Source organism: Pongo pygmaeus, chromosome 4 (genome assembly GCF_028885625.2).
Source record: "Pongo pygmaeus isolate AG05252 chromosome 4, NHGRI_mPonPyg2-v2.0_pri, whole genome shotgun sequence".
In the NCBI taxonomy this organism is placed as follows: Eukaryota; Metazoa; Chordata; class Mammalia; order Primates; family Hominidae; genus Pongo; species Pongo pygmaeus.
This window is the reverse complement of record NC_072377.2, coordinates 97601995-97614690: the sequence shown is the minus strand read 5'-3', so window position 1 is coordinate 97614690 and position 12696 is coordinate 97601995. Positions and strand designations below refer to the sequence as shown.

Here is a 12696-nt window from a genome sequence, read left to right as displayed (position 1 = left end):
TTCAAATAATACCACCATTCTAGGGTTATCTTCTCAGGAAAATTTTACAAAAGATAAAATTTCTTCTCTCCCAACCAATAACCTTCTGGGCTGAAGAACTACAGTAACTTCTTATTTATCTGTATTTTTGGAGCAGGACAATTGAACTCTCATCAGTAAAATGAGTCTCATTTATATTAGGAAGAAAATTTTGATATTTTGATAGAGATATGATTCTTAAATTTCCCCAGAAAAGTTGATATGTGAACTTATTAAGAAAGCTGTGTCACTTTTTGCTAAGAATTGTCAGCCACTAAGTTTATCAAGCTAATGTACAGAACAGTCAGGTGACTTGCCTTTAATTTGTCATTGTGTTTATGAAAAGCAGAGCTAAAACAGAAGAGAACAAGTTTAGACAGTGACTGTTTTCATAAACAGTTTTAATAATATTGCTAAATCCAAGTAGACACTAAGTTTTTTACATATATTTACTGTAAATATTTCTGTAATAATCAACCATTAAATAATACAGATATTATAAATGATCACCTCATTTCAAACATTTTTTTTTTGGCACCAGTCTGCTTGCTAAATATGTATTACCTTTGACATTTAAACCAAAGAGAAGAGATGGGGGGAAAAAAAAACTTCCCATACAGGGATTTAGTGTGTTATTCTTTACTCCCCTGAAAAGCCAATCACTCCAACACCATAGGGAAAAAAGAACGTTTTGTTGCTTCTGTGTCACATCATTAAAGTAGTTAATCTGCAGCCATAAATTTTTGTCTTCTGGGCCAAGAAATTTTAAGTAAAATACTAACAAAAATGTAACACTTTTAAATGAGAAGTGAAAGCATCTTTATCCTTTTTATTTGAGTTTCCAGAAATGGCATGCACCATAAAAAATTGTATCATTTTTATTTTTAAACTGAGTTTCTTGCATTAGTCAGTAAACAATTTATTTAGTGAACATTCTCTGTGCACATATATACACCATGTGAACATTTAAGAAACAGAAGGTGCTTGAATTTGTGAGATTTAAATATTTTCTCACAGTTGATCCAGTGATACTACAGTTGAAATAAAACCATATATAAATGAAATACCACTTTCTACTAAAATGTAAGTGTAGATTTTTTAATTATTGTTTTAATGAGGACAGTAACGATTCCATGTATTCAGTGGAACATCTTATAAATCTTTAGCATGTTTACTCTCATGTGCATTCTAAGATTCACCATAAAACTACCTATCCTAATTACAGATGTGCATATTCATTTTATTACATTATCTAACTAGACATTTTATATTGCTAATTTTCCTGCAAATATTATTAACTTTTAAAAGTATAAGCAATTATTTGATTTCTCATTTATGTTGTTCTCCTAAAAACGTACATACACATATCAGTATACATATTTTAAGTATATTATTTGAAATATGGGCTATGTAGACCATACGTAGTACTCCAGGACACGACAAGCAAAATGATAATACTCACCATAGCAATGTTTGGCCATTTCCCAGACATCCTTGCTGTGGTCCCAAACCAACTCCTGCTTTTCCTCCAGGCTCTGCATCTTCATATTCATGTAAGCAGTAACATTGTACCTCTATACTTCATCCTCAGTGACCAAATATCTAATTAGCACCTGTTAAGGGCTAGGCACTAAAGATTCAGAATTAGACAAGAAGCACATAAGCTTGAGAGAGGAAAGAAGTGAGAAAATCAAGGATTACATCACCAAGCGGCCAGTGTTAGAGGAATGGGCAGAGGAACAACACAAAGAAAGGAGCAAAGAACTCAGTGGAAATATATGGAAACATTCTTAAGAACAGGGAACAACGTAAAGGATAACTAGGAGTGGAGGGAGGTGAGGAGAGAGAGAAGAAAGACAGAGAGCAAGAGAGAGATGACCAAAAGTCAGGAAGGGGAGGAAAAGTGAAGGGAGTTTATTTTGACTGAAAATCTGGACTGTAATTTGTTACTGCAATTAAGAGTTAAATGTAGTGGTAAAAATACAGCCATAGCCAAAAAGTTATATAGTTCTCAGTATATAATTACTTGAGCCTTCCAAAATGCATGAGAAGAAATATTTTCTTAACATTGAAGATTAATATATCAGTCTTTCAAAAAGACATTGAACAACACAATAGATAATTTATTTAATTGTAGCACTTTTGTTAATGATGTTGTTGTTGTCATTCAAAACAAAAAGTCATTCTTCCTGTGACTGGTTTTTATATTGACTTATGTCAAATAGCCTAAGTCATAATACTAAGTTCTAAGGTTCTAACGGCCTTTCTTCCAGGAACTAATGTAATTTAGTACTGGTGTAAAGCTTCTCGATGGTTTGCCTTGGCACCATGGATCAGCAAGTCCAGAGAAATTAATGGTTTAGCAGATCCACTGGCCTGTTCTTATCAAGAGTCAATTGTCTTCATCAGGCTTTTGATTAAAAAAAAAACTGTTAATCAGTTTCTTTAAGTTTATTATAATCTCATAAATAAACTACTGAAAAGTGTTTGCAAATTAAAGAAACCACCAGACACAAGACAATCTCTTAAGTAAAAGCCTACTTGCCTTTGTTTGCAAAAACATGTATCTGATTAGAAACTCTGTTGATTATCATGGAACACAGTCAAACTGTTTCTGTTCACAGCTCATTATATGAGAGAATGCCTAGCACGATACTGGAGATGAAATAGATATCAATAGATTTTTATATCAAACAATTGACTTAAGATAATTAATTCTTCTGCATTGTATTCTCATATGAAATTAAAATGATTGATGTACTCCTGGTCAGAATCATTCTGAGAACAACAACAACAAAAAAAACCAACCACCTTTGTAAGAATTATTGAAAACTATTTAGGCATAAAGAACAATGCAGTTCTTAATTATACTTTTTTGTGAAATGAGGAAACTGTATATATATATATATCTTTAGTAATTATTAAGTCCACTGTTGCTTCCATCTGTGAATACTGAAATCCTTAATGTATGTATTGATCCTTATAAAACTTTCTAAAATGAGAGTCCAGTTTCTAAAATGAGTCCGTATAAAACTGCAGGATTCTAAAAAGATTCGTTTTTCCCCCAAATCATGCAGACTCACTGGTGTCAGTGGCTATGAATAAACACATGAGTCCTGACACCATACTTTGTTTTTAAATACAAGTGACACTTTTTAGCATAAATTGTTTCAGCAGGTGAATTTTTTTGCAGATAGGCCAAAAATCTATTAGAACCCAGCACTGATAGATCTATTTCTTAAGAATATCTCTTACTTCTGATAATCCCCAAAGTATATATAATGAAACATGTTAGGTGAATAATTTTGAGAGGTCTGCTCAAGGTAATGGACTCATGTTTAGTGCATTCCACTGGGCAATTGCCTTTTCAGACCTTTACCATCTACAGAGAAGAGCCAGAAGGTATATACCCTCATAGCTTAAGGTTCCTAAAAGTTAAATATGTTGGAATTTAATAAGAATATTTAGAAAATGGAAGTTAAGTAATTATTCTGAGAACACTGAGGGTTTTTGAATTATTTGTAACTCAACTTCAGGTAGAATATAGCTCATCCAAGTCATAATGCCAGATGAGTTGTTTTCCAACCAGCTCTTAAAATGGTTTACATGTTATAGTTTAAATATTATAGTTTAAAAGGGTTAGTAAATGCTTTTCCAGAATGAATTTTCACATTGTCTTCTGGAAAAGCATGTACTAACCCTGTTATTGTCCAATGCTTCTGCTCTCTTACCCGAGAGATAGCTATACCTAGTTTTCAGTTGTTTATGAATACATTGTTTATTTGGGAAATTATCCACAAAAAACCATAATCTTAGACTAGCTTTTCCTTGTTTCCCAGTATATTTTCTATGCCACTTTTTCCTACTACCAAACTAGTATCTTCTCAGCAAATGTAAACTACTTTTAGTTATGCCAAGAAAAACATAATCAGGAGAATAAACTCCCTCTCTCCCACTACCCCTCCTTCCATCATTATTATGAAGTATTAGAAAACTGAATATGAATAACTTTGGATTGCCTACCACTTTTAGTGATCTATAGCATTTACATGGATAATCTAGAAACTTCTTGCCCTTAAACATATATTAGCATTTTAAAATGCCACTATTATAATTTACTGTATAGTAATTTTACATATTCAAATATGTAGACATGAATTCAAACATGAATATATGAATATCAAGCTCATGTTTTATAGTGCTGAAAAAGAAGCTGAATACAATCTACTCATTTCAGTTACTGTACTCTAGTACAGACTCTTCATTTTAAGTTACATAACCCCAATTTAAGCTTCTTACCAAAAAAGAAAAAGAAAAGTATTGATTCATGTAAACTGAAAACCCCAGATGTAGATCTACTTCTGGGATCAGTAGATCCTGGGACTCAAACTCTGTCATCCAAACTCCTTCCATCTCTCTTTCTACTTTTCTTTGCCTGTTGGCCTCATTCTTTCTTTCTCACAGAAAGGGATTTTTCACACAAACAGGCAGGGTATCTACAGGCAGTCGCAGCAACTTCTATTCAGCATAATCCTAGAGAAACAGCCTTCTCTCTGCCCTAGCATCTAAATATCACTGAAGCCAAAGAGGTCACATATTAGGACAGGCTGTGATTGGCCAGCCTGAGCCAGTACCCATATCTATGAGGGGGATGGGGGTAGGGCATGGTATTATAATTGACAGCCCAGTGAAGACTATATAGAGTTGAAGAGAAATGCTTCCCCAGAGAAGAGTTTTGAGTATGTCCACCATCATTGTCCTTGTGTCAATTTTTCCAGTTTCTTGAAAAATTTAATATACAGGCCACAATTAGATCTCAGGTTTCTGATACAGAGAAAAGAGAAAGTGTAGGATACTGCACACAGGAAGATCCAATATTATAAACACTAGAACTGATCCATCACTTGACTGATGTTCGAATCTATGATTCTGAAATAGACCTCAATGTTAGCACAGTGCCCCAAGTCATTTTTGCTGTATCTACCAATTACCACATAAAGCCTGAGGCCTGCTATGTGGAGGCCTTCTTGCAGTACTGTTCATTTCATTCAGAACCTGTAATCCCTGACATGAGCCCCCTTATCCACCTACCTATATCCTAAGATAGCTTACTGGCATTGGTACCACAGACCAGGAGGACATGTAAGCATACGGAGACTTAGTCTGTTAGTTCTTCATATTAATCCTATTTTATCTTCTGGTACAACCAATTTAATCTTTTTAAGGGAGAGCTGCTAATATTTTGGGGTTATTCTTACCAGTATTTAATTTCTGTCTTGATCATACTTTCATTTGGTATCTATCTTTTTAACAAGTAACAGTAGATTGTAATAATCTGTTTTATAGAAATTCTTTGGGATTAGCAAGGTCCTTGTATTTGTCATCTCATTTGTTCCTAAGCTTCAGGCAAAGGATCCCTAAAATCTCATTGATAAACATGTTTTATTTTGAAATTGCAGCGAAAAATAAAGATCCAGAACCTAGATTGTTATGCATAAATTATGTTTATATCTAATTAAATTCTTACAATGCTCTTGTTTTTGTTCTTTTCCCCAGTTCTGATTTTCTGTTTTTCATTTCTGAAATAACTTTGTTGTTTATGATTTTCTTGTAGTCTACCTTAAATCCCTAGTGGAAAGAAATAGGGGTATTAATTCATCAATAAATTAGTCAAGCAAACTAAAATCACTATACCAGCTACTGTTCTTCCTCTTATATCCTCAGAGAAGGTAGAAAATATATGGTTAATGTTCTTTCAGTGCTTTATATAGAGCAAACTTATTTAATAGAGTAGTTCCCCCCTTATTTGCAGTTTTGCTTTCCACAGTTTCAGTTACTTACAGTCAATCATGGCCAAAAAATATTAAATGGAAAATTCCAGAAATAAGCAATTCTTAAGTTTTAAGTTGCACATCATTCTAAGTAGTATGATGAACTCTCACGCTATCCTTCTCTGTCCCTCATGGAACATTAATCGTCCCTTTGTCCAACATATTCACTTCATATATGCCACCCTCCCATTAGTCACTTAATAGCTGTCTCAGTTATTGTATCAGCTGTGGCAGTATCATAGTGCTTGTGTTCACATAATCGTTATTTTACTTAATAATGACTCCAAAGGGCAAGAGTAGTGATGATGGCATATTGTGATAATTGTTCTATCTTATTATTACTTACTGTTGTTCATCTCTTACTCTGCCTGATTTATAAATTAAACTTTATCATAGGTATGTATGCATAAAACAAAATACTGTATATGTAGGGTTTGGTACTATCCATGATTTCAGGCATCCACTGGGAGATAAGGGAGGATTACTGTATCACCTAGTGACTATATTTCAAAATTAGCTTGCTCTCACAAAAACAATTTCATCATTTGATATATTGATAGACAAGTCAATTTATCATAAAATATTTTATTTCATTAATTACAAGACATAATTTTAACTAGCTAAAGTTTGAATACATCTTGCAATAAGTGATAAGAAAGCATCATGCCATAGCTTAATTGGCAATGTTTTTCTTTTGAAATGATATAAAAAGTAATGATGAATCTTATAATCAATGGTGTCTTGGATGTGATGACACGTGATACTATAATTGACTTTTTTCCCCCAAATTGTTCTTTGTTTCCCCCCAAGGAGTTCATTTAAGTCAAGTATCTGTTGGTGGACATCTTTTGAGAAGACTAGGCTTGGTTTAAAGATTCCCTTTTGTAAAACGAAGTTTCTTTTGGTAATGTTAATTACTCCCTACTGTGTCTATTTTGTATCATCAGATTTTTGTTAATATATTTCTTAACTGAGAGCACCCTTAGGTTAACAACTCCATTCACCAATCATTTTTACTCTTCTTTTTGCATGAAAAAAAAAAGTGTCAGTGTGATTTAGAAATCAGTAATTTATTTTTAAGATGTAGAAGAAATCTTATGTTTCATTCAAAGCAAAAACAGTCTGATATTAAGAACCTGCAATTCTTATACGTGAAGCTATTTACATTAATCTCAATAATTCAGTTATGACTCTTGCTCTAAATCTCTCTGGTATGTTTCTACTCTGATTTAGTGCCTTGTTTAAAGATTAATATTACAGAGTAATTTACAGCACCTTCACAGATGGTATTTGAATCTTTGTAAATGGGCTTTGGAATCCTAGGCACAACTCCGTGGAATCTTAGGTTAACATCAATGTAAATGTTGAACTTAAAACAGCTCTAAAAGATCGTGATAGAAATTTCATTATCCCTTTTTAAAAACCATAAATTTTGACAGGATTTCATGGGCCAAGTATTTTTACTTCACTAGCATGGATAAGGTATAACTAGCTCCTTGTATATGACATCACCAGCCACTATTTGTTGAAAATAAACATTAAAAAATAAAACAAATTACCTTGTTTTAAACCATTCTAAAGTTCTAGTTACAGAAGTTACTGTTCTTATTTTTACAACTTCCTTTATGAAATGCTTTATAGAATCCACAAACACATGTTGCTTTTAGTGTCTTTGCTTTGATGTCTATAAAAGACCCATTCAAAACTGGAGGTAGGTGCTCCTTGTGTGCACAACAGAATTTGGCTAAAGTTATTTGAAGCTATTAGAGATAACCTTTCTCTACATGTCTTTTGGGAGAAAAACTGGTGCCAACAATACCAGTTAAGCTGTAATTAGTGTAACTAACAACTAATATGAAAGCAGACCAGGGGTCACTCTTAAGAATTTAAAGGTATTAACAGGTTAAGGTTGTAGGGCATCCTATCCCCCAGCTTAATCTGTTGCCTTAGCTGGTGAGATTTGTTGAAGTCGTCAGCGCCCTCTAACCTTGAGGTGTTGCTCTCTCATAATTTGTTGGTCACATGCCAAGTTCCTCCTTCCTGTCTACTGAGATGACTTTGGGAATGGCAAATTCATTTGAAAGCTCTTGTCACAAATGACTACAGATTTTTAACCTCTAAATGTAAATGAAAGATTATGGTTTAATTTGCTTTAATATTCTTGTCCTGCCAGCCTTAGACTACATTGAAATTATCATTTTACTGCATTATAGAATATGATTTGTTGAGAACATTTAACATGTATTATAAGAGGAACGCTTAAAATCCAACTATTAAATCAGATGTTGTGTAACTGATTGTAATACATGCTGAATATTCCAGTTTTTATGGGCTACTTCTTCAAATTTAATTGCCCACCAGTGGCTTTTGTCTATGTTTACAGTCAATTCTAATGCAGTTAAAGGATAAGAATGTAACAGAGGAATAACCTCTTGCTTCCATGAGGTGTAGTTAACCCCTTTCTTCTAGTATCTGGCTTTGGCTTCCTCCTCTAATGTGATACCAACACATAAACTAGAGGAATGCCCCAGAACTTTAATCATTCTTTTTCTTTTCCCATTAAAGTAATATATGTAAGGTTGTTCCTGTAGTTAGTTTCTACCTAGAAGAGCTAGAAAGTTTTTTTTTCTTTTAAAGCAACAGGCAGCAAGATAGCATTATTGAGAAAAAGTCAAAAGGAAACTTTTTCCCTTTCAGCTTTTTATTTTGCAGTCTTAATCTCAGGCTGTCATTATTATGATATACGTTATAGATTTTTTAAAAGTACACATTATTTACTGTGCATAAAGTAAGTTGGAGTAGGTCCCAATAACTAAACAAAGTTTTAAGATGAGAAGGATCAAACCATACAACCCCAAAGAAAAGAGTATTTTAAATTCAGATTATCTAGGTCACTGAACACACATTAAGGACGCATTTAAATATTTTAAGAGCACAGACTTTAAATCCATAGTTCTTATTTAAGTACCCAAAGAAATAATAAAGATGTATTCTTCCCATGAATCCTCCGCCTTCATGTTTTATACATACACCACTGGTGGCTCATAGGTAAACTGCTTTTTATTTTAATAGTTATTTGTTTATTCTAATATGTATTAGAATAACACAAAACCCATGTAGTGGATGTTATTGTTTGGGACTAGGCAAATAGAGAAAGTGAGTTGAGGTGAAGGAAATGCTAGGTATTTTAGTAGTGCTGGTAGTTTCTGCATATAGCAAAATACATAAAAGTGTTACACAAATTAATAGGGAAACAATGCTCTATTGAAACATGAAATTCCTATAATTTTTCTTCTATCCAAGAACTCACAAGATGCTCTTATCCCTTCATTTCTTCATATTATCTATTTATTGTGGTTTATTTAATTTATGTGTATACTTGGCAGTTTGATCTCTTGTTTCCAGAACAGGCCATCTTCTTTGGACTTTGGTCTTGGATTAGATGATGTCTAAGGCGCCTTCCTGTGAATTTTTAACTTCCTGCAGCAAGATTACTAGTCCTCAGCTAATAAGTTCCTCAATGTTAGGAACCACAGCTATATAACTTGATCTGAGCAATACCTAGCATGATAACAAACCCAAATAATTATTAATGTGTATCCTTATTGATTGATTGACATGTTCTAGTAACACATGTTCCTACATGTCCATGTACTTGCCTCAAAGTAACAAATATGGTAATTAGTGCATCAATAATTTAAGAACTTTTTTAAAAAAAGAGCAGAATAATGCTACACTTAAAGTTCACACAGACACCAGTCTTTTTTCATGCTAGGATTTCCTGAGCAATGACACCAAGCACAGTATTAGAAAGCCTTATTTTTTTGCCCCTTCCATACTATCTTGCGATTAACTATGAGAGTAAGACATCAAAGCTGAACTGACTTCAAAGCCTGTAACACTTATGGTTTCCAGCTATTACTGTAACCAGCCGCTTCACCCTGACAGCAATTCATCTTACAGAGCTGCCTCACTAGGTTCCACCCCTCTGCTTCCTGCCTTCCCCCTTTACAAACCTATCAAATTAAAAACTACCCTTTCAATGAAACTTAAACCAGTTGAGAGAATTAGCCTGTTTCCTTAATCTTAAGATTATACTATTAAAGTAAACTATATTATTCATTTATTCACTTTTTTCAAAATTGTGCCTTTCACAACAAGGCTTTGGAGTATGTTGACATTAAATATAATGTTTTTCATCCATTTTATTTCAGAAGCAGAATATACACATGAAGGTGGGTATACACCTACCACTTTAGTTAGGCATCACACAATGAAAAAGAAAACAGTGAGTCTGGCACTTATTTGACTTTTAACAAAGTAAAAAGTAGGAAAACCAAAACACAGATTGCTCATCATAAATGCCTGAAATATAATTACTTTTTAAGCAAGAGAAATAAAGTCTCATGGGTATATAGTTTTCTTGCTCTGTTAAAGTTAATATATTAGCATTCGAGCTTGTCTTAGTCTTTTAACCAACTCACTACCTTATCACAAGTTACTAACATTTTATGCAGACCAGTTTCTTGGAAAACTATAGAGCTAGTATCAGTTGAAAATTTTCATTTTTTGTCTTAATGGTCCAGTTGAAATTTTTATATTATTGAATTATTTGGCACAGTTGGTGGTAAATGTTCAATACCACTGGGGGAAAGCATCTCTTGAGACTGAATAAATAGCATCCAGATCTTAAAGATATGGCACCAAAAGAACTCAGAGAAGACTTAATGATTTAGCTGATCTTAACCCTGAACTATAGATGAGGTTCTAAATAGACATTATGACAAAGGCTTTGATTGTGGATTATGGAAACTAAAGAGGCTCAATATAATGATTGAATTGTTTTAAGAAATGGAATGGGCTGCATTGTAAACTGGCAAGCTTTCCGTCTTTTGAAGCAGTCAAATGAAGGCTTAATAACCACTTTTCAAGAATTTGATAGAGGGAATTTTTACATTGGATAGATTAGAATAAAGCATCTTTAATATCTACTTCAATTCTAGGGTTCTATGTTTCTAAAATTAAAGGATATGAGGAAACAGAATTGAAGATTAAGCGATAGCTGTTGACTGCAGTCCAGTAATTAGATGGGTTTTACAAAGAATTCATAAACGGGTATCCTGACAGGATTTGAAAAGGAAACGGCATGATGGCCTGAGCAGATAAGGGAAAACAGCAAAAATGATGCACATCTCTTTTGGTGCTGAAGATTGGAAGAGGAGGAACCTACTCTGAAGTGCTTAGAAAAGTAAGCATAAGGAAAATGAGAAAAGAAGCTCAACGAATTTTCGGAGTGCTGAAGTAGAAACCAAAGGATTTTCTATCTGTATTACTTAAAGAAAGGGAACCAAACAGATAGGAAACATGAGATGCTAAAATTTTAGGTTTTGGAGATAGATAGTAGATGGATATTTGGAAATGTTCAGTTTGACTTAATAAGCCGTTTCTACAAGGAAATAATGTGATCACAGCAGCTTGTAAGCAAAAGAGCCTCGCACATATGTTTTAACAGGCAGATAAGAAAGGGAGAATCAGAGAATCATCACCTTGAGATGTGGTGAAAAAGTGCATGGAAGATATAATAGTGAAAATAGAAAGAATATGCTGGCTAGAAGTGTTAGAAATGTTATCTGTGGCAAATTTAATTGATTGTTCTCCCCAGTTCTGTTTTGAGGAGCATAATAATTGCAGAGGACTAAAAAAACACATGATGAATGCAAAAAGATGAGAATCACTAACCTATATGTGGCTTTGGGCCAGTTGAACGTCTCTGGATCTGTAATCTTTTAAATATTAGATGGTTAGGTAGATGATTTCTATACTTTGCAGCTCTAAGATTCTTTTCTAATGCCTTAATTCAGACAGAATTAAATAAGCACTCTATAGCCTAGGAGCTCAAACAGATCAAATGTTTCAGCTTGTAACAGCTGGTTTATTTTGGCCTACAGACAACAGCCATGGTAGAAAACTCAGGATAATTTTATGAAGGTTTTGACATTTTAAGGAATATAAAAGTTATGGAGAAATCTCCCGTGTGGGCAGGCAAGAAGTGAGGATATCCAGTGATGCTGCAAAAATGAAAGAGTGCTAGAAAAAGTTAAGATGAGCTCCACCCATTGAGTTTAAAGAAATGATAGGATATCTACAGAAGACATCCAAGAGAGAACTGTCAGTGTTGCCTGAAGAATGGAAATCAGGCATCTGCATCAGAAGTGAATCAGTAGGTTTGATTTATTGGCAGTAAAGTGATAGGGAAATCTCATTAATAGATGGTTTCCAGTGAAATAGAAAGAGATACTACCAAAGAACCTTTAGAGAGATGAGAAAAAAGCTAGGAAACATTAAATAAATAAAGGTAGAAAAATAATCTGAATCACTGTTTAGCCAAAAATCAGTAACATGTTAAGATATGACTTCTCATTAAGAAACCACTCCTTAGAAGTAAAATGGACAGACGTTGTTGTTGTTGTTGTTGTTGTTACAATTAGACATTTTTCGGAAGTGTTAAGTCTTTCATTTCCTGGGAACAAATTATAGGGCCTTACAAGTAACTGGGGATTATATATGACTGTTAGTGTAGTTGCAGACGTTAAAGAATCTACTTTAACATACATTAAATTATGATTTGTATGCCTTGATATATTTTTTCTCCAAGTTCTGTTATTCTGAGTTTTGGATACAAAAAACTTCCTATCACTATTCTGAGCCATATTCTTTTTTTTGTTGAGACGGAGTCTCACTCCATTGCCCAGGCTGGAGCAGTGGCACAATCTCGGCTCATTGCAAACTCTGCCTCCTGGGTTCACGTCATTCTCCTGCCTCAACCTCCCGAGTAGCTGGGACTACA

At 33.7% G+C, this 12696-nt stretch overlaps 1 protein-coding gene across 12 annotated transcripts in view; it reads left to right on the top strand.

Moving 5' to 3' along the window:
• Positions 1–12696, top strand: part of ARB2A (ARB2 cotranscriptional regulator A) — a 500239-nt gene that overhangs the window by 371461 nt on the left and 116082 nt on the right. The window contains exon 11 of one of the 12 annotated variants that reach the window (XM_063665005.1): positions 6660–6875. The exons of the other annotated variants lie outside the window; for them this stretch is intronic. Coding sequence (XP_063521075.1) covers positions 6660–6721 — 62 coding nt within the window. The 3' untranslated portion in view covers positions 6722–6875. Of the gene's footprint in view, positions 1–6659; positions 6876–12696 lie in introns of those variants that run through there. 12 annotated transcript variants of the gene reach the window in all.